Raw genomic sequence first — 22,419 nt, forward strand, 5'->3', positions numbered from 1 at the left:
GACAGGAGCTGCTGAGGGAAAAAGTTTCCGATGCTTGTGCACGCGGTGTGTGCACCTAATGTGGAATGGACGTGAACACACATCTCGAAGAACAACCATTACGAGAAGGTAAGTAGCTGTCTTTTCTCTTTTAAAAACATTTAGCTTCCATTAATATTTTTATGAGTTACCCTCATGCATCAAAAGGAGAATAGAAACAGGGTAGGAGGTGGTGGGAAATGGCATATAAATAGTAGCATTAGTTCTGATAAGGCATTTCTCCCTTCTTAGGGGGATTAAGACGTCTCAAAACCTACTTTTGTCTGTGTCACTCATGAGCTCATGAGCTGTTATTTCCATCCTCCACCTGTAAAGACAGATGTTGTTTGGAGTTCACAATGAGCACTTTATACACACAGATATGAAAATGCATTAATATTATAAAATATGAAGGGATCATATGTCCATCAAAAGCTAACAAGACTTTTGAGGAGTTGCACCATAAAGCTAACACTTAAATTCCTGCTGTAAATATCAGTCAGAGATTCTTCTTTGTAGTTTTACAGAAATACTGAATTTCTGCTTCAACTATGATGTGGTGGTTTTAACCTGTTTTATTACAATATTGTTTGAAATGTTAAAGGCAGAAGCACAGAATCTACCCAAATCCAGCATAGACAAATTTTACTTGTATTACCTCCTTCTTCAAGTTTCAATGCACTTTTATCTGTACACTAATTCTTCCTTTCTGTACATATTGTGACAAAGTTCCTGCGCTACCTTGGTGGGTCTTGCGCTTATTGGCAGATTTGCTCACCTTGGAGCTTCACGGCAGCTCTCAGCTTGGCCGTTTTTCTGAACCCACAGTCCAGGTCGACTCCTCCTGTGTCTGACCAGGAATTAGAAGGATTTGGGGGGAACCCGGGCCCGCCCTCTACTCCGGGTTCCAGCCCAGGGCCCTGTGGAATGCAGCTGTCTAGAGTGCCTCCTGGAACAGCTGTGTGTCAGCTACAACTCACTGGGCTACTTCTCCATGGCCTCCTCCCAACACCTTCTTTATCCTCACCATAGGACCTTCCTCCTGGTGTCTGATAATGCTTGTACACCCCAGTCCTCCAACAGTCTGCATTGTCACTCTCAGCTCCTAGTGCCTTTTGCTCCCAGCTCCTGACATGCACACCACAAACTGACGTGAGCTCCTTTTTAAAACCCAGGTGCCCTGATTAGCCTGCCTTAATTGATTCTAGCAGCTTCTTGGTTGGCTGCAGGTGTTCTAATCAGCCTGTCTTAATTGTCTCCAGAAGGTTCCTGATAGTTCTGGAACCTTCCCTGTTTCCTTACCCCGGGGAAAAGGGACCTACTTAGCCTGGGGCTAATATATCTGCTTTCTATTACTCTCCTGTAGCCATCTGGCCCGACCCTGTCACGTATTTACTTCTCTTTATGGTTTTATAAGTTGGGTGTCTAGGAAGAGATTTGAATTTTGTTATTAGATAGAAGTGACTACACTCATCTTGCCTTTAAAGTGGTAAAATAAATGAAAATTAAATTACAAAATAAAATAGTAGCAGCCCAGGAAGATTAAGAAATTGAAGTTTAATTCCTGATATGAGTTGGTTCACAGGGACAGATCCACTCTCACTGGCATTAGGAGGTGCAGTTTGCACCAACCATCATGAGCAAGGCTCCCTGTGCCCTAGAAGGTTTTAACGCCGGAGAGGAAGGGCAGGTGATGTTTTCTCTGTGAGCTGCCCTTCAGGTTTACACCAGGGAGATGCAGCTTTAAAATGTGCTGGGGACTGCATGGTATGTATTGGGGATGCACAGAATAAATGCATCCCCTTATCAAGTCCCCTCACCATTCTGTTTGACACACCCATCCAGCAAAGAGGAGTTTTGTTGATGCAACTTCTCCCCAGCAGTAAGGATTTTCTATCTGGGCCTATGCCATCAGAAACCAGTATAGACCATAGATGAATTTAATGCATAAAGTGCAATCCTGCAGCCGTTGCTCAGGCAAGACTGATCTGTCTGAGCAGGGCTTAATGGGCGAAGTCACAGCTACACAGAAGATTGTCTTCAAATGATGAGAAAATCTTTCAAGAAGAAAATGAAAGATGGCACATGTTGCTGCACTGGTTTCTAGCTCTGTTTGGGCTCTGCTATAAGGACTTCTGTTGCTGAAGTCTTGCTGCCACTGTGATGATCTGAGACAAGTGTATCATCAGATCATTCAAATATTTGAGGTAATGGAGCTAATTGTTCATTTAAGTTTCTGATAGAGTTGGTAAATTTTGATCAGAAGTTCTTTAGTCCCCATCTTCCTCCTGTAAATTATTAATCACTGCTTCACTGTCTGTAGAGGGCAACCACTTGGTTTGTAGCTGACACACAGCTATTCCAGGAGGCACTCTAGACAGCTGCATTCCACAGGGCCCTGGGCTGGAACCCGGAGTAGAGGGCGGGCCCGGGTTCTCCCCAAATCCTTCTAATTCCTGGTCAGACACAGGAGGAGTCGACCTGGACTGTGGGTTCAGAAAAACGGCCAAGCTGAGAGCTGCCGTGAAGCTCCAAGGTGAGCAAATCTGCCAATAAGCACAAGACCCACCAAGGTAGCGCAGGAACTTTGTCACAGTATGTACAGAAAGGAAGAATTAGTGTACAGATAAAAGTACATTGAAACTGCTTGTCCCAGAGCAGGTAATCATGCTGGCTGTCAGATACGGAGCTTTGAAAGGGGATATCCGCATGCCTGCAGCCGATTTCAAAACAATGACAAGAGTGGCCACTTCACTTCAAGGGATTATGGGACGTTTCCAGAGGCCAGTCATAGTGCAGTAATGCAACACGTTGTCCACACTGACACTCGTTTCAGCCGGGGCGCAGCAAGCTCTATGCTTCTTGTGGAGGTGGATTACCAGGAGCACTCCAGCTGCAGAGTCCAGGCGCTCTAAGTGCCTTGCCAGTGTGGACGCCTCAGGAGTTAGGGCGCCCGGGTCTGGTTTAATGCGCTCTAACTTGGAAGTGCAGCCAAGGCCTGAGTGCTGAAAACTCAGCTAGATGGACGTGATTGGCAAATATGTTAAGCGTTACACATTTTCTTTGTTTCTTACACACTACAGTATTGGCTGATAACACTTTCGGCAGTGCTTTCCGTGATGGATGTACAAACCCTAGGGTTGATGGGCTGCTTGGGGCCCAGTCAACCCCGCCCCATGACACTTAAGCAGGTGTCAGGCTGGGAGAGGAACTAAAAAGAGAGAGGTGCCCAGCTGGGAAGGAGAGCAGCTCTTGAGCTCTCACTACGAAAGAGAAGACTGGCTGGGCCAGGAACTGGGGTGGATTGTTGTGTATTTGGTCGTCCCCGAGGGAAGGGAAGGTTTTACATTTCTCACTGTTTATTTGGGACTTTGGGTACCTCGAAAGGGGTGGAACTGTTACATGACCTAGCTGGAGGGCTAAATCACCTCCACCCAGAAGGTGTTGGAGGTTGGGTGGAGCAGTGGAAGAGCGGAAGGGAAACAGAGGCAGAGCCATTGCCACATTGTGCCATGCTGCAAGGAGGCATGCACTTTTCTTTCAAGGAAATAAAAAAAGAGTTCAAAAGAATATATAATGCAGTCCCCTAAGACTGAAGCCAATTGGACCTACCTTTACAGGCAATCTTTCTATAAAGTCTTGTGTCTTTATTGGCCTTTATTTCATTAATTTATTTTATGTTCCAAGTAATTTAAATTTTATGTCTCAAGCATATTTAGATTGTAGGTCTCACAGAAAAAGTGCTTTATTCTGAGGGCTTGTCAACATGGTGCCTTAGTCCATACCAGATGGGGTATAAGTTCTAATGGGTTCTAATATGTCCCATGCTAACTGGCCTATATGGACTCTGTTGGCGTGCACTAAAAGTTCTCTAGTGTGTATTCTTGTAGTCCCGTTTCAAACAGTACTGCATTAATGCACACTAGGGAACTTTTAGTGTGTTCCAGCATGGTCCAGATGGAGCAGTTAGTGTACAATTGCTGGTGCGTGTTAGAATTTACACCCCCACTAGTGTGGATTAAGGCAATGTGTAGCTAAACCCTGAGTCAACCTTACTATGGGTAGTGTAGGGAGGAGAGGAGGCCCTTTACAAAGAAAAGTATGGAAGATTCCAGTATCTTTACCATCTCTGATTTGAACACCCTCCACCCCCATCTTCTTTCACTCAATCTGTCCTCCATTCAAGCACGAAAGCTTCTGGGCATATCAAAGCCGGGCAACAAGCAGAGAGGGGAGCCATTAAGAAAAGGCATTTGGTGCGTGGTGCTGAGTCAGTGTGAGACCACGTGAGGCTCTTCCAGGCTGAGCTTGGAGGAGGGGTCGCAAATGTCATGGAATGGTCTGTCTGTAAATTTAAATTACATTATAAAATAGTAGTAGCTCAAAAAGGTCACAAGCTTGCAGGAGCTTCCAGCCTGGACCCAGGGAACCCCAGGCAACTGTGTAGATCTGTGACTGCTGCTAAGTCCTTTATAGAAACAGACCTACTGTTCTTGGTGGTTGCATATTTTTCTTTTCTTTTTCCCCTTAGAGTGAAAATTTTCATTTGAAAAGAAGTGAGCGATAAGGTCCCAAGCCCAGTGTTTGCTAGTTTAAGTGGGTTTTACTTGTACTGTTCAACTTCAAAGAAGGATTTTCAGTATTCACACTCTGTTTTCACTGACTACATCAAAGAAACTGTAGAGTACACCCAGATGTATGCTACGAAGGTGATGCTTTGTACAGCAGCTGAAAGCCAGAATACAACTGGCATCAGCTAGCTGTATTATCCCACCTTTGAGAGCCCCTAGAGTAAAGTCACAGTCCAGCGGAGGCTGGTGACATCTGAAAATGGATAGGTGAAACTGGCAAAGGTCTGTTCAGAGCCAATTTACGGCAGAAAGTAAAGCTGCTCCTGAAGCCATGTCTACACTACAAACTTTGGTCAACGCAAGTTACGGCAATTAGAATATTGCCGCAATTAGAATATTGCTCATGCGCTTGCATGCTTGGCTTGTGTTGATGCACAAGGAGAGCTTGGCTTGTGTTGATGCACAAGGAGAGCTTGTGTTGATGCACAGTGTGGTGCACCATGGGTAGGTATCCCACTGTGCCATGTTCCACCCTCTGGTGCAATGCCTTTTGTGGAATTTTTGAATACATCATGGGGCACATGTGAGTCGTACAAGTGGGTGCTGGGAGCAAAAGGTCAAGTTTCCATCATGCAACTTTCTCCATCCCATAATTCTATACCAATCCAATAATTGTTGTCTGTCTGTCTTTTTTTTTTTTTCAATCCTACTTTTTGCTGTAGCATCTGTGTCAGAGTGTCAAGACCTACAGGTCATGAACCTGGGTCTTGGCAGTCACCACGTTCCAATCTTCCATCCAGCAGCTCAAAAGCAGCAGCTGGGACTGCGGACCATGAAGCCTAACTGGGGCACACGCCCTATCCCTATGCTCTTGATTGGGAAAGCTCCAAGACTCCTGATTGGGCCTCAGTTCCTGTGTAAGCCAGGGGAGGAAACAGGAAGTTATCTGTACAACTGGGCTTCACTTGACATGGACCACAGGTCTGGTGTTTTCCTGTTTCTGCCTTCTGATCCTCACATCCTGGTGTCCTGACTCAGCCAGACTCTTGGTAACTGCCTCCTGGTTCCTGCCCTACAGTTCCATCACCTGAACCTGACCACCTCGTATCCTGACTCAGCCAGACTCTTGATCCCTGCCCTTTGGTTTGTCTCTTGATTCTGATCTCCTGGTGTTGCAGTCCAGGCTGATTCCTAGTAATTGGCTCCTGGACTCTGTTTACATCTAACTCCTAGGCCAGGCCACGCACTCCTGGCCCTGACACAGAAGCATGGAGCCCACACAACTAGGCAGTATGGTCATCAACGTTGCAAACACAAGACAATAATCCTCTGGTATTTGCAGATCAGCAGGAGGTACCTCAACAACACTGGACATGACGATTTTTTTGAAGGACATAGCAAAAAACAATTCAGATTTGTTGATGGCGTTCATGGAGCAACTGCAGATGATGGCATGCCTCTTGGGCCCAAGAAACAAGCACTGACTGGTGGGATCACATCGTAATGCAGGTTTGGGAGGATGAGAAGTACCTGCAGAACTTTCAGAAGAGAGAGATGCCACATTCCAGGATTTTTGTGCCAAACTCGCGCCAGCCCTCCCATGCAGGGACACCAGAGTGAGAGCTGTACTGACTGTTGACAAATGAGTGGTGATTGCACTGTGGAAGCTTGTAACCACAGATTGCTACCAGTCAGTGGGAAATCCATTTTGGAGTTGGAAAATCCACAGCAGAGATCGTTGTCATGCAAGTGTGTAGGGCAATTAATTGTAGTCTGCTATGTAGGACTGTAACTCTGGGCAATGTGCAGTACATTGTGGATGGCTTTGTAGCTGTTGGGTTCCTGAACTGCAGTGGGGCGATATATGTCGTGCATATCCCTTTTTGGCCTGAGTCCACCTTGCCACAGAGCACATCAACAGAAAGGGTTACCTTTCCATTGTTATGCAAGTGTTGGTGGATCACCAGAGACGCTTCACTGACATCAGTGTGGGCTGGTCAGTGAAGGTGTTTGACACTTGCATCCTCAATCAGGAAGCCGCAAGCAAGGAAATTTTTTCCCAATCAGTGGATTACCGTTGCCAATGTTGAAATGCCAGTAGTGGTCTTGGGGGACCCAGCCTACCCTTTCCTCCCCTGGCTCATGAAGCTGTATGCTGGCAGCTCCAAGGAAAGATTCAGCTACTGGCTCAGCAGGTGCACAATGAAGCTGAATGTGCTTTTGACAGATTGAAGGGATGTTGGGGGTGTTTACTCACTAAATCAGATCTCAGTGAGAAAAATATCCCAATAGTTATAGCTGCCTGTTGTGTCCTGCATTATATCTGCGAGGCAAAGGTGGGGACAAGTTGCTGCCAAGGTGGAAGACGGAGGTGGAGCAGCTATCTGCTGACTGTTAACAGGCAGACACAAGGGTCAGGAGAGGAGCTCAACATGGCGCTATGAGGCCTTGAAGGAGCACTTTAACAGTCAGACACAGCAGTGTGCTCTGCTGGACAGTGCTCTATCTTGGCTTGAAGTTTGGGGGTGGTTAGGAATTGTGTAGTGCTTAGTGTCATATTCATACATGTACACCATCTTGTAATGAACCTATGAATGATGCGGTGTTTACTGTACATTTGTAATGATCACATTGTGTTTTTAACTCAACATATGAGTTCTGTGGTCTCATTCTATTACAAGGAATATGTACTTTGAGTAGCACTAGGCATTGTGCAGTGTATGTTATCAAGTATTAAAGATGAATTTATTTCCAAAAAACAAAAAATGATTGTATACCAAAAACAATGCCAAACATTACTGTACTATTAAAAAACAATACATTTTATTTATAAAAATAAATTAACAGAATAGAACTTTGAAATTAGAATGGTAGATAACATGTGTGTCCATTTCTGCCAAATATACACTGACCGTGGTTCTCACAGGTCAGCATGTGTGAAGCTGTACTTTTCCTTACGGTTGCTGAGCGTGCCGGGGTAAGGGTAGGGATGCAGCCCATGGTGCCCTGTAGAATGTTGTGGAGTGTAGGGAGCTGCTGAAATGGAGTTCTCTGTTGACCTCAAAGGGAGGCAAGCCTGTGACTGTTGGACCTGTCAGTCAGCAAGAGTTGCAGCATTTGTGTTTGTTGTCTGAGAAGCCCCATTCTGTCCTGGTGCACCTCCCTCTCCTTTTCCTTCTGGGACTCCTGGGCCTTTCTTCTGTTCACTCTTTCGTTTTCCAGGCCTTCTGCTCATAGTCTGATGCAACACTAGCTTGCAGGATCTCAGTGAACATGTACTCCCTTGTCCTCTACTTTCTCCTCCTCATCAGGGTCAGCTGTTCCATGGGTGTGGAGGGGGCCCCCCTCAAGGCCTCAATGGAGCAGCTACAGATAAAACAGACATAACATTGTGTTTACAGTCACAATGGAAGGCAAAAGATAAGTTTCAGCACTCCCTTCTCTTATTCCCATAAGAGATTTAAATAAGACATTATTGATGCTTCAGCTTTGGCGTGCCTCTGCACAGCACTGCTCTCTAGCTGCAACCATGGTGAGTATGGCTCACATTGGGTAAGAGCGGGCAGAAATGAGGAAGGAATTGTTTGGCTGCAAACAACAATAAAAGGCCAGCCCTTGATTCCATGGTATGAATACAGGACAATGTTACTGAATACTGGCATTATTTTTCACAGGCAGGGGTGGTTTTAGCTGACATCTGTCAAAGACTGAGGGTCACAAAGGCCCAGAGAACACAGATGCTGCTGCTGCTCACATCCCAAAGCTGCCCGGACCCCTATGCTGCTAGCCTGTTTGTTGCAATGCTGCCTGCTGAAGTCTTTGTTATACCAATAAAATAAAAACCAGCAGGATCTTATTAAAGGGAATAAGGCAAAATGCCACATTTATTGTAAAACCAGAAAGAATCACAGTAAGCAGTTAGTTATAGCTATAACATTCCATTCAATTTCATATTTATTCACACATTCATTCACACGCACACACACAGGTTCTGCAAGGTTGTTATCATGGTTACCAGCCTTAGAGTTGCTCATGCCAAGCCACTGGCCAGGTGGCCTGGACACGAGGAGGGAGCAGGGCCTTGTCAGATGCTCATCTGATGCTCCTGGAAGTTGGTTTGCAGAATCAGACCCCAAAGTTCTCACTTTGTAGAGTCCATTTTTATAGGAATTTATTTCTATGTCAGTCTATGGGAATTGCTTCATCATGCTGTTGCTGAATCAATCAGCAGATGGCACATTCCTGATGGTTCCATGCTGCCTGATGTTATCTTGTTCTTTGGTTCTCAGGCTGTTGGGTGGATTCCAGTCTGCCCTCCGGGGGTCCTCTGGTTGTTTCCACTAGATGCCTTCTTCGGCCGATGGACACTGGATTCTTAGACTGGCACCTCCCTGATCATTCATTTATTATCCACACCAAGCATCCATCCACATACATCCTCTATCTCTATTTTAATCACAATGGTTAACAAAGCAAGATAAATACAACAAAAGGGCGGGGAGTCTCTGTGTGGTGTTTCTGTTGTTACAAAGTATCACTTTGAGTCTCTCTCGCGCTCTCTCTCTCTCTCTCTCTGTGAGTAGTTGTTGTTACAAAGTATTGCTTTGAGAACAGATTCCCTCTTAGGATGTACTAACACAATTAGCAGCTTGCGAGTTTCACACAGAGAGGGAGAGAAACAGTAAAACCAAGAGACCAAAAACCAAGAGACCTCTTAATTAGTAATACCCTGGAATTTAAACTAGGGGGAGTCAAACTCATTTGTGATTTTAATACAGAACTTCTTTAATATAATCCAACATCTTCATGGAGTCATAGCCAGCCTTAGGAGTTGGCAACATGCATGACCGCCCAGGGTGCCGTGGTCAGAGGGATGTCATGGTCAACCTCCCCCCCCCCCCTCCAAACACACACACAAACAGCCTAAGGCCCCCTTAATTCCTGAGCACAGGGCCCAGAGCCAGGGAGGGCTAGGGGTGGGGGCACCTACCATGCGACGGGCTCCAGCTCTTAATCCTGGCCCGGCTGGGGAGGGATGGGGCTTCCTCTTCCCCTGCATGGGCTGCTTCCGGGGCCAGGTCAGACCTATCTCCGGTAACCTCCTCTGGCTGCAGGAAGCTCTGCACCCTCCCTTCCCTGCCCCCAGTGTCCTGCCCCCATTGCTCCCTAGCCACGCGGGAGGGGTCACTGTAAGGGGAGCTATCCCCCCATTTGCCCAACCCCAGTGCATCTAGGCTCAGAGTGCCATTTTCCCTAAGGCTGGCTCCGCATGGAGTGGTATGGGAAAGTGTCCTACTGTGAAGGAAGAAATAAGGAAGCCACCCCTGAAAACCTTCAGGAGAGGATTTCAGATATCTCCATGGAAATTACATCCAGGTCTCTCAGGAGGATACAAGGACATCCCTGTATACATAAACAAACATCTCTGCATGCCCCCACCTTCCTACTGCCTAACATTACAGGGGAATGAAGAGCAGATAATAACTCTGCGTCTTTTCGTACAAGTAAAACAGGAACTGACTGAGGAGATATCTGAGCCATTAGCGATTATCTTTGAGAAATCATGGAAGATGGGAGAGATTCCAAAAGACTGGAAAAGGGCAAATCTAGTGCCAATCTACAAAAAGGGAAATAAGGACAACCTGGGGAATTACAGACCAGTCACCTTATCTTCTGAACCTGGGAAGATAATGGAGCAAATAATTAAGAAATCAATTTGCAAACACCTAGAAGATAATGAGGTGATAAGTAACAGTCAGCATGTATTTGTCAAGAACAAATCATGTCAAATCAACCTGATAGCTTTTTTTGACAGGGTAACAAGCCTTGTAGATGGGGGGAAGCAGTAGGTATGGTATATCTTGACTTTAGTAAGGCTTTTGATACTGTCCCGCATGACCTTCTCATAAACAAAGTAGGGAAATACAACCTAGATGGAGTTACTATAAGGTGGGTGCATAACTGGTTGGAAAATTGTTCCCAGAGAGTAATCATCAGTGGTTCACAGTCATGCTGGAAGGGCATAGCAAGTGGGGTCCCGCAGGGATCGGTTCTGGGTCTGGTTCTGTTCATTATCTTCATCAATGATTTAGATAATCGCATGGAGAGTACACCTATAAAGTTTGCAGATGATCCCAAGCTGGGAGGGGTTGCAAGTGCTTTGGAAGACAGGATTAAAAATTCAAAATGAACTGGACAAACTGGAGAAATGGTCTGAAGTAAATAGGATGAAATTCAATAAGGACAAATGCAAAGTACTCCACTTAGGAAGGAACAATCAGTTGCACATATACAAAATGGGAAATGACTGCCTAGGAAGGAGTACTTTGGAAAGGGATCTGGGGGGCATGGTGGATCACAAGCTAAATATGAGTCAACAGTGTAACACTTTGCAAAAAAAGCAAACAGCATTCTGGGATGTATTAGCAGGAGTGTTATAGGCAAGACATGAGAAGTAATTCTTCCTCTGTACTCGGGGCTGATTAGGCCTCAACTGGAGTATTGTGTCCAGTTCTGGGCGCCACATTTCAGGCAAGATGTGAAGAAAGTCCAGAGAAGAGCAACAAAAATGATTAAAGGTCTAGAAAACATGACCTATGAGGGAAGATTGAAAAAAAATGGGTTTGTTTAGTCTGGAGAAGAGAAGACTCAGAGGGGACATACTAACAGTTTTCAAGTACATAAAAGGTTGTTACAAGGAGGAGGGAGAAAAATTGTTGTTCTTAACCTCTGAGGATAGGACAAGAAGCAATGGGCTTAAATTGCAGCAAGGAAGATTTAGGTTGGACATTAGGAAAAACTTCCTAACTGTTAAGGTGGTTAAACACTGGAATAAATTGCCTAGGGATGTGGAATCTCCATCATTGGAGATTTTTAAGAGCAGGTTAGACAAACACCTGTCAGGGATGATCTAGATAATACTTAGTCCTGCCTTGAATGCAGGGGACTGGAATAGATGACCTCTTGAGGTCCCTTCCAGTTCTACGAGGGTGAGCCAGGCACTATCTTCACATTTAAACATTCTAAGGGAGAACGCATGCACACGCTGTCGTGAGGGTCCTTCCCCCTGGATTGGGCTCTTCCGTGCTCAGGCTGAGGCGACTTGTGGGAGAGTCAAGAAGGGTCACGTGCCCCCCTTTCCCCTCCCCAGCAGCTAGTCTGAGTGGGGAGAGGAAGGGACAGGGCCAGAGCCTCTTCCAGCTCCACTGCCTGAGAGGCTGTCCGGTGCAGCGCAGGGTCCCGGCTGACTGGGAGAGCACTTGGCTGCGGCAGCAGCAGCAGGCTGCCCCCCACCCAGTCTTGGCTTCCGGGGACAGCGGCTGAACTAGCCTGAGCTCCCATCCCCAGCCAGGCTCTCGCAGCCAGCCGCTGCTGCGCACTCAGCGTAATGGCTGCGAGAGAGCCAGCAGCCTGGCTGGGGAGGGGAGCAGTGCCAGCCTGCCCCCTGCCCAGGCACACCTTCTGGGGACAGGAGCTGACTCCTGAGCATGCTGCGGGAGGGGCCCCCAACTTGCTCAGATGCTATCCCGGACGGCAAGCCTGGGCAGGAGGCAGCCCACTGCTGCCACAGCCAGGCACTCTCCCGGGCCGTTGCTGCCCTGCACCAGGTAGCATCTGGGAGTGGCTCTGTCGCCCGGCTCTGGGTGCCAGGAGGAGCTGGCACAGTGGGAGGACAGAACCGCCCTCCCCGGTAACATAGGATGAGGAGAGCACGGGGCCCAAGGAGGAGATACGTAGTGAGGTCACATGCCCTCCCCATCAGTTGTCTTGCAGCATAGTTGGACCCCCTGATGCATATCCCTCCTCCTCTTCAGCCCCTCCAAGGTATCCACAGTGGTCTGCGGGTTTCTGATAGGGTCTCTGCCAGGGCATGCAGCTCATTGTAAAAGCAGCAGGTCTACAACCTGGAACCAGATCAGTTGTTAGCCTCCCTGCCCTTGCGATATGCCTAATGCGGTTCGTTCGCTTTCATGTGACACTGCTGCTAATCCCAGTCATATCCTTTTGTCTGCATCCACAGCGCAATCTTTTCATAGATGTCCATGTTTCTATGGCTTGTCCATAGCTGTGTCTGCCCAGTCTCTTTTCCTCAGAGGCCCAGGAGAGCCAGTGTCCCTTGTCTGCTTGTAAAGAATCAGGGCCTGCAGCAGAGCTAGTCTCCGGGCAGCCTCATTAGTACAGATGATCTGTAGCAGGCTGCCTACTTAGCCACATCATCTGTTTGGCTACAGAGGCCAGCAGGCTGGTTCTAGCCAGCACTAGAAGCAGCTCGCTGGCTTGTCCACGCTCCTGCTGACCACTCTCTCTGCTCCTTCGTTACATGGTTCCTGCAGCTCCTGCCTTCTACCCAGCCTTGCCTCTGTCCTGCCCCAGCCTTGAACCCTCCCCCCTTTGTCTGCTCCCCTGCTTGCTCCAGTTCCTCCTTCCAGTTTGACCTTTGGCTCTGGCTCCAGACTCTGGCTTGACCCTTGGTTCTGGTATCCATTTCCTGCCTTCTCATTTGACCTTGGACTTTGGCTCCAAACTACAGATGTCTGCTCCAACCGCTAGGCCTGATGCCCACTCTGACCACTATGCTAGACTGCCTTTGTCCCAGTTTGTTGACATTACTCCAGGCAGGACCACATCTAGAGTGCATAGCCAGCATGATTGATTGAGCTTTTGACCGCAACACAGAAGAGCTGCTAGGTGTGCTCACCAAGCTGGGCAATCAGGAAAAACCATTTCAAAAATATGCAGGTGTATACAAGGGGGAGGGTGGCTTCCAGTCTTTATGACCCTGGACAGTGGAAGTCACAATTGTGACCAGAGCAGTCAGCGTCAGGCATTGTGGGACAGCTGCTGGATGACTGTTAGGATCAACATAGGTCAGGCAGCATCTACATTCGCCCTACATTGACTAGAGTATGTTGAGCATGGTTCAATGCTATTTGGGACGGTAGTGTTACTGTGTCACCACTTACGCTGGCAGGAGACAAATTTCATGCACAAATAAGTTGTCAGAAGGCAACGTATGTCAGCCTAAGTTTGTAGTGTAGACCAGGCTTTTGAGTAGTCCAAGAATTTTCTTGGACTCCCAGCACCCTGGACTTTTATGTTTCCACCATTCTCTTTCACCTAAATAAAGCAAAAAGCATGAGATGATCTTGTCCCAAGAGAAACTTACTAGAGGGGCCAGCAAATCGTACAAGGCTGAGCTCTCTGAATTTTACTGCAATCATCCCATCGCTTTGGGGGAGTGTAGAAGGGGAAATGGAGATCCTCTGGTGAGAGACGCCTCAGTTGTGTGGCAGCAGAGGCTTCCAGATGGATGACTGAATCCTCCCAGCTTCTCTGTTGGCTGCCTCCCCATGTCGGTATGGCTTGGGTTAAGTCATGCTGACTGACAGCAGCTACAGAGGAGCTCACTGAGGGTTCATGCTTTTGGTACTCCTTTCTTCCTTTGTATCTCCCAGGGCAGATTACTGGATCTGGGTACCCTCCACTCATGGAAATGGAGGTTATTATCTACCAATCCTGTATACTCTCTGATCTCATAATGATAATGATGCAAAATATGAATAGCAGATATTTGTTCAGTAATACGTGGGACCTTGACTGTCATAGGGCTGCTTTACATGTTTCCTCTCAGTTCTATGGACTGATCACCTGCCTGCATTCTCCCCCATGTGTAAGGTGCTGGCCCTCCCCCCTAGATCAGAAAGAAGTTTTTACAGGCACCATTTTGTTCTCCATACTTCTAACTTACACAAAATAACAAACACAAAAACAGTTCCTCAACCCACTCTGTGCTGCAGCTCCCAGAGGCCTGTCTCCTCTCATATCTCCTGTTACTCCCTCTCTACTGAGCTCTTTCAGCCCTTTACAGGGCTCACTTGATCCCTTCCCATTTGGGTCTCATAAATTCAACAGATCTGAGTGGCCCAGGTCTCCTGGTCCTTAAAGGAGCAGGCCACCCTGTTATATTGACAGTGAACATATGGTTTGCTTGTATCCCAGCATCTCTTCAATCATCCACATTAGTCATGATTTCAGAAGGGAGCCTTTGGTTGACATATTGACATACAGAAAATCACTGCTATTTAGTGCCATTGTTATTCTTGCTGAAGCAGGTGGTACTGGGAATGAAACTCCAGTTTCTGGAGTGCTGTAGCATCTGTAAGTTAGTTTCTCTAATCTATAGAATCATTGTGCTTTCTCTGTTTATTTTCAGCTAGAAAGCTTTTTGTTACATGCATAAAAGCTGAATTTTGCTGGCCTAGATGTGCTTTGTGCTGTTTAGTTAGAATACCAGGCACTGTGGTTTGTGAAAAGGTTCTGTATAAGTACATACAGATTTCGACATAATGATTTAAGAACTTACTATGTGGGTATGGTTCCAAAACAGCTTCCATTATTTCCTGCTTTAACATGCTTCTTATTTTCCAGAACATTCACATTTTAGATTGAAATGATCCATTCTTGTTCTCTTGTTTTTGTTTAAGGTCACATTTTTGCGGGGAGAGGAATGGATGTTAGAGCAAAATTCCTTCTGCTGTTTTCTGAGTATTGGAGGAATGCGGAAAAGATACAACCATGCTTCAATCAGTATAGCTTATTTCCCTAAATGTACAGGAATATTCTATACAGATATAAGCATTGTTGAACCAATATCACTAGGTCACATTATGGGATTGCACTGCTATCTTTTTCTAAACCAATAATTGTTACAGTACAAAAACTCTATGTAGACCAGCCCTGGATTAACAGGGGCCTGCCAAACCCATACAACCAGTTTTAAACTTATAGAAGTGTGTCCACACAGGGGTTTGCACCAGTTTAACTAAACTGGCTTAATTAAACCAGGGCAAGTTTGTGTGAAGACAAACTCCTACAGGGCTCTGTGGCTAATTAGCTATTCCCCATTAGTACTAATATCCCAGATGAGTTTATTAAATTAAGTTCTAACTTTTTTGGAGTTTTCACATGCAGGGTCTTCCACTCTGTTGACATATAAGCAAAATCTCTCACCCTCTGTTTTTCCACTATTCATACATGGCCTCACACCTTGTTACACCCAAGCAATTTTAACCCGTGTTATTGACCAGTCAGATTTCTTCTTTTATCCAAGCCATGTCTTAAATATATGTAATGAAACGTGTTGAAATAATAACCAAATTGTACAGCAAATCCTAACCATTCTCCAGATAATGTCACTGTGTATTAAATCTCCACATGACTTGCCTTTGAACCTGAAAGAGTACAAGGCAGAAACGACAGTATTAACAGCTCTGTTGATGCATTTTTAATGTATTCAGTTCATTGTGGATAGATTCATTAATGTTAAATGTGGTTCTAAATATGGATGGGTCTGAGGGTTTTTTGTTTTGAAGCCTTTGATGGAAGTCTAATGTGTAGGATGGCCTTTTGCATTAATACCAGTTTCATTCACATTTTCTTTCCCTGTCTTTCAGGAGCTATTGTGACAATCTTGGCTACCATCCTTTAAGTGCTGCTGACTTTGGAAAGATCATGAAAAATGTCTTTCCAAATATGAAGGCCCGCCGTCTGGGCACAAGAGGCAAATCAAAATATCCTTTGCTAGAATGCTTTTCAGTAATCTCTTCTGCGCTTGCTTGAAGAACATCTGTTGTTGTAGCTCAACTACCAGCTAAATTTAGAAGTAAAATTAAATCAAGAAATGAAAACAATTTCCCCAAAGTGCTTTGTAGAATACTTGGAAATTTGTTAATCTTCTGTTGTTAAGATGTAAGACGAGTCTTCAGAAATTTTGTGTCTGTTTGAGTTCATCTGATTCTAAATGTTTAGTTGTTCCTGTAGTTATTTACCTTGAAAAATAAAAAGAAGGGTCTTAGATAAAACAACTTGCATTAGATGCATGCAATACCTTTTATGCTGTAATAACACGAGTAAGGAGAATTGTGATCTTAACTTCCTTGTCCTGTACCAGATCAGTAATGTGAGAAATTAAGATGAAGCCATTGATGCCTCTTAAGCCATATTAAATTGTTGTTTAAAATTGCCACCTCTCACCCCAAAGAAGTGCTCAGGCTACAGAGCACTGTTTTTTGGTAGGGGGAAAGAAAGGTTAATTGTTGCTTAAAAGAGGAGAGGAATGAACTGGATGTCAGTGAGGAAGGCGTTCTTCCGCATGCAAGAATCCACGAAAGCAATAACACAATTAACTGGTGACCTAAGATGTAACTTGGGATACCTGAAAGGATGATGTCAGAGCACAAATAGGTATCTCTACTATAGACAGGGCTATGCACAGGTAAAGGCATTAAAAAAGCCAACAGGCCCAACCTTATGTCATCCCATCACTTAACAGGCAGCCAATGTGAAGAACTCAGGTCAAGCATAATATGAAAAAGTTTGCTCTAGCCAGTGAGGAAACGTGCTGCATTATCATCATGAGCAAGCAGTGAAAAAGCCCTGCCAGGAAGGAATTGCAGTATTAAACCTAAAGGCCATGAGGACGTGTGTTGGTGTTCTGAGTTTGTCTCACATAAGTAAGGGAGCAGCGTGTATAGGTTGTGTAACTGAAACACCTCTATTCCATCTCTAACAAGATAAGGTGTTCCTGGAAAAACTGGTTGAAAACTACATCAAGTTACTTAATCTTGCACATTAGCTCTGAACAAGGCTACTCAGTAAGCAGAGACATGAAGGCAGTGAGAACTTGTGTCTGTCAGGAAGAATTCTGTCTTCCTAAAGCTGAGGATCAGTCTGTGTATTATGTATCTTTACATAAGATGAAAGATGTGCTGGTCACCTCAAATAAAGAGGGGGTGGCTCTGATGCATCCAGCTGGCAAAGTCAGCCAATCATTCTTCCACATCTAAGATTGAGCATTCAGACTCCATGGGGCAACAGATATGTAACTATATAATTTGCATGCCCATGTCTTTAGAAATGAGATCATGAGAAGGCCTCATAAATGTTGAGGCACACGGGAGATAGATCTCTGGGAGGGTATCACGTTTTACATTCCTCACTGGTGATCTACAGTTTTCTGTCACCACAGATTGACTCTTGTCCTCTAAGGTCTGTATGACTTGAAACACTGGATGGTACTGGCATATTGTCTGTGTATGCAAGGCATGCGCTGCATACAGGACAATTCTATCCAGCCCCCGAACACTCATTTAAACACACATTTTAATTTTTAATGGTGAGAGTTAACCATTGGAACAATTTACCAAGGGTCATGGTGGGTTCTCCATCGCTGACAATTTTTAAATCAAGTTTGTATGTTTTTCTACAAGATCTGCTCTAGGAATTATTTTGCAGAAGGTTGAGGGCCTGTGCTATACAGCAGGTCAGACTAGATCAGTGGTTTTCAAACTTTTTTTCTGGGGACCCAGTTGAAGAAAATTGTTGATGCCTGTCACCCAACGGAGCTGGGGATGAGGGGTTTGGGGTGTGGGAGGGTCTCAGGGCTGGGGCAGAGGGTTGGGCTGCGGGGGTGAGGACTGAGGGGTGGGGCCAGGAATAGGGGTTCTGGGTATGGGAGGGTGCTCTGGGCTGGGGCAAGGGGTTGGGGTGTAGGAGGGAGTCAGGGCTATGGGGTGGGGCCTGGGATGAGGGGTTTGGGGTGCAGGAAGGGGTTCTGGGTGGGGGCGGTCAGGGCTGGGGCAGGGGATTGGGGTGCAGGAGGAGATCAGGGCTCTGGGCTGGGGGTGCAGGCTCTGCGGTGGGGGCAGGGATGAGGGGCTTGAGGTGCAGGAAGGGGTCCAGGTGTGGGGGGGCTAAGGGCTGGGGCAGGAGGTTGGGGTGCGGACTTCCCTCCGGCAGCCGTGGTGCAGAGCAGGCTTTCCGCCAGTCCTGGGACCGTGGACCACACTGCTCCCCGGAAGCGGTCAACAGCAGGTCTGGCTCCTAGGCGGTGGTGTGCAAGCAGCTCCACACGGCTCTCACCCGCAGGCACCGCCCCCATCCCCCAGGCTCCCATTGGCCTGGAACCGGCCAATGGGATTGTGGAGCTGGTGCTCGGGGCAGGAGCAGCGTGCTGAGCCCTGTGGCCCACCTGCCTAGAAGCCAACCCACTGCTGACTGCTTCCGGGGCACACGCGGTGTTGGGACAGGTGGGTACTAGCCTGCCTTAGCTGGGCAGCACCACTGATGGGACTTTTAACGTCCCAGTTGGTGGTGCTGACCAGAGCCACTAGGATCCCTGGGTGCTGAGCAAGGCGACCCAGTGCCTTACATGCTGCAACCCAGTACTGGGACGTGACCCAAACTTTGAAAAACACTGGACTAGATTATCACACTGGACCCTTCTGGCCTTGGAATCTGTTTAAGGAGAGACTTCAGTGCTTAGTTGGTAGCAGTTAACTATATATGCCCTCTAGTTTAGAGAGTCAGTGCTTCATGTAATAGGAAATCGGAAAATTACGAATAAAAAAAATCGTTCTCTTATCAAGTCAGGATGATTAAAATATGGCCTTATCTTGTAAAGGGGTGTTAATCTACCAGAGAGAGGCGTAAAAAGAACCAATGGCTGGAAGTTAAAACCAGGCAAATTCAAATTAGAAATAAGACACACATTTTTAACAAGGAGGGTGATGATTAACCATTGGGACCACCTATCCAGGGAAGTGGTGAATTCTGCATCTCTTGAGGTCTTGAAATTCAGATTGGATACCTTACTGGGTACCCAAACACCAGTACTTGGGCTCAATACAGGAGTAACTGGTTGAAATTGTTTGGCCTGTGTGATGCAGGAGGTCAAACTACATGATCTAATGATCCCCTTTGGCCTTTAAATCCATGAAACGTACCAAGGGCCTGCAAATGACACCATTTAGGCAGACTGCTGTGCTCACATGGAACCCCACTGACTTCATTTGGACTCCAGGGGGGTACAAGACTCTACCCATGCGGATGACAGTGCAGGACTGGGGTCCATCATTTACGCTGTTTTGATTACTGGCTTAATGTAAAGGATTTTTTAATGTAATGCCAACAAGTGTGGGGCCTTTTGCTTATAAAGTCCATATTTGGAAAGCAGAAGAGTGTTTGAAAACATTTGTCATTTTGTTACGAATCAAGAAGCAGAGAATATTTAAACCTTAATTTGTGATCACATATTGCTACAGTGGACTGAGGAAGAAAGCTTTTGTGCATATGCCAACACTGCCCAACCTTGGCTTCCATAAAACTGGAGATGGGGTACAGTATCTACATATGTATTTGTAGAAACTAACTTTTACCATATTTTCTTGTAATATTTAACATTATTGAAACAAAAAACATTTCATAAGAAGTATACAGCTAAAGAGCTGTGCAGTTTAAAAATATATATATATATATATATATAAGATTTTTTTTTTTACAAAACTCTCATATCCCAAAACAAGCCTAGTTGGATTTGCTTTAAACTTAAGTAACAATTGGAATGCTATTAATAAAAATGATAATCTGATTTAGCAGCTCTTCACAGTGTCACCACCTACAAATTATTATTTGTTAAATTCATAATTCTCTGTGTATTTTTGCCTTCACTATAAAAAACCCAAAAGATCAGTGTTAGAAAGGGAGCAGGAGTCACAATGACGTAAACATCTTCCAGATAACAGGTGGCATGCTAAATTGGTAGGCTCAGAAGAAAAGTAGCAAAACATTAAAAATGCTTTGCTAATTTTAGTTTGGCTTTTCATGCCAGGGGCATTGGATTGTGGGTAGTGAAAGCACTGGAATTACTCATGCAGTATTCTTCCAGAACGGCAATAGTAACGTAACATCATGTCTCTGCTTGTGCACAAGTGGTAGGAAAATATTGATGTGTTTCATCTTGGATAATACTGATCTAGATGTAGAATGTATAGATTTTTTTTAATTAAGTAAATGTGTACATTGCTGTATCATCATTTGCTCTAGGGTTCTCATTGCTTTTTAATAACTGAGCTTTGCTTTTTCTTTGCATTAGTTGGAAGGGTCAGATCCGTCAGGGCAACTACAAAGTGCTGATGAGGAAGTTGTGTCAGCTGCCTGTCGACTTGTGTGTGAATGGGCCCAGAAAGTCCTAAGCCAGCCATTTGATTCAGTCTTGGATTTAGCTCGTTTCCTTGTCAAAAGTCACTACATCGGCACCAAATCAATGGCAGCTTTAACTGTAATGGCAGGGGCGCCAGCAGGTAATGGGTTAACTCTTATTTCTGAACCTCTGGGATGGGTAATCTCTTATTTTAGAAGAAAATTTATGCATTTTGTGTAATGATGACTTTTTAAATTTAAATAGGGAGAATTTAAATAGGGAGAACTGGGGAGACTGGGTGATCCAGGACTAGCAGTTGGATACAGAATTTGCCATCTCTGTCACACGTTGGAATGTGGCCCAGTTGAGGAGTGACTGAAAGATACGTTAGTCTGATGATCATTTGGTGAAATGAGTTAGTAGTGTGAGTCCAGTCCGTAATGAGTAAGCATCCACTTCACTAACACCCTGGTTCCAGAAAGCCCCCATACCTTATGCATGTCCTGAATAGCGATGGATTTAAACAAATATTAAAGTGCTTTGACTGAAGCAGAGTCTAAATTGCTGACTTGGTTGGGTCCCTTGTTGGCTGGCTGAGCGTGGAGGCCTAGGGATTGAAGTTGCAAAGCCCTGCAGTGGACTTGGAGGGCTGGAAAGGGGAAGCATGAATTGCTATTGCCTGTGTTGTGCCTCTTCTGTGACTTTAGTTTCCCAGGCTGTTACAATGGCTCCTTTCACCAGTGCTATAAGAGGAGAAAGTTACTATGACTATTTTTGCTGCAGTTGAGATTTTTATGTTTGTTAGTTGTAAGGAAAGGGAGTGGCGATGTCGAGTAAAATATTGTCACATCTGGTTAGAGCAGTTTTCTACCTGGGAAGAGAGAGAAGCCTTTACATAAACTATGGTTTACAGTCACTGGGATTATTTCATGGGGACTGTGGAACCCCGATTGCTGCCAAAAGGACTACTACTCTGAAATCCAGTGAGCATCTAAACAGTAGAGAAAGGAGGTGACAGGAGGAATATTTGGCTACATTAATGTTAATTGTGACAGTACACATGGTACAATCTGGAGTGATGGACAGCTTTCCCCCTCAATTCTTCGACCTGGGGTGCCTTTTAGACTGGTTCACTGTGAGAGCAACCACTCCTTGTTTGCCCGCACGCAGCCTCCAGCATGTAAATTGCTCATATACTGTATGAGTGTTCTAGCCAGCCACTCCTGAATTATGTTACAGAGCAACACCAGCAGATTCCCAGTCCCAGACTTGTCCCCAAAAATTTGCATCTTGTATTGCCCAGTACCCTCCTTAACAATGCAAGCTCATAGAAAGTCCATCATTTTATTAATAGAAAATGATAGGCACAAATCTTCTCATCTCAAAGAGAGTTCCCCAATAGGGTTGCCAACTTTCTAATTGCTGACAACCGGACCCCCCCACCCCGCAGCCCTGCCACCTGCTTCACCTCTTCCCCCAAGGCCCCACCCTTGCTCTGCCTCTTCCCTTGAGGCCCCGCCCCCCATTGCTTGCTGCTCTTCACCCTCCCCCTTCTTTGTAGCTGGATCATCTTCACCTCCCTCCCTGCCCCCCCCCTCCAAGCTGGGCTCCTTCTGCTCTGAAGCTGCAGCCTGATGCGGGGCCCGCCTGCCCACAAGATGTAGGTAGGAGGTGGCCCCAGCTGAGCAGCGGCTAGCATGTGTTGATGACCCGCGCATCCTTCCTTCTCCAACCACAATAACTGGACTTTTAGTGTCCAGTCAGTACATCTGACCAGACACTGCCAGGTCCCCTTTTCAATCAACTGGACACCTGGCAACCTTATTCCCCAGACACTTCAATCCAAACACA

General features: G+C 45.8%; 1 protein-coding gene across 1 annotated transcript in view; it reads left to right on the forward strand.

Annotated features, from left to right (window-relative positions):
* Positions 1–22,419, forward strand: part of RFX7 (regulatory factor X7) — a 119,120-nt gene that overhangs the window by 74,050 nt on the left and 22,651 nt on the right. The window contains exons 5-7 of the mRNA XM_084640804.1: positions 16,043–16,184; positions 19,692–19,763; positions 20,521–20,728. Of these exons, the coding sequence (XP_084496930.1) occupies positions 16,043–16,184; positions 19,692–19,763; positions 20,521–20,728 (422 nt within the window). The remainder of the gene's footprint in view (positions 1–16,042; positions 16,185–19,691; positions 19,764–20,520; positions 20,729–22,419) is intronic.

The sequence above is a fragment of the Lepidochelys olivacea genome (assembly GCF_965140295.1).
Source record: "Lepidochelys olivacea isolate rLepOli2 genome assembly, chromosome: 10".
NCBI classification, from domain to species: domain Eukaryota; kingdom Metazoa; phylum Chordata; order Testudines; family Cheloniidae; genus Lepidochelys; species Lepidochelys olivacea.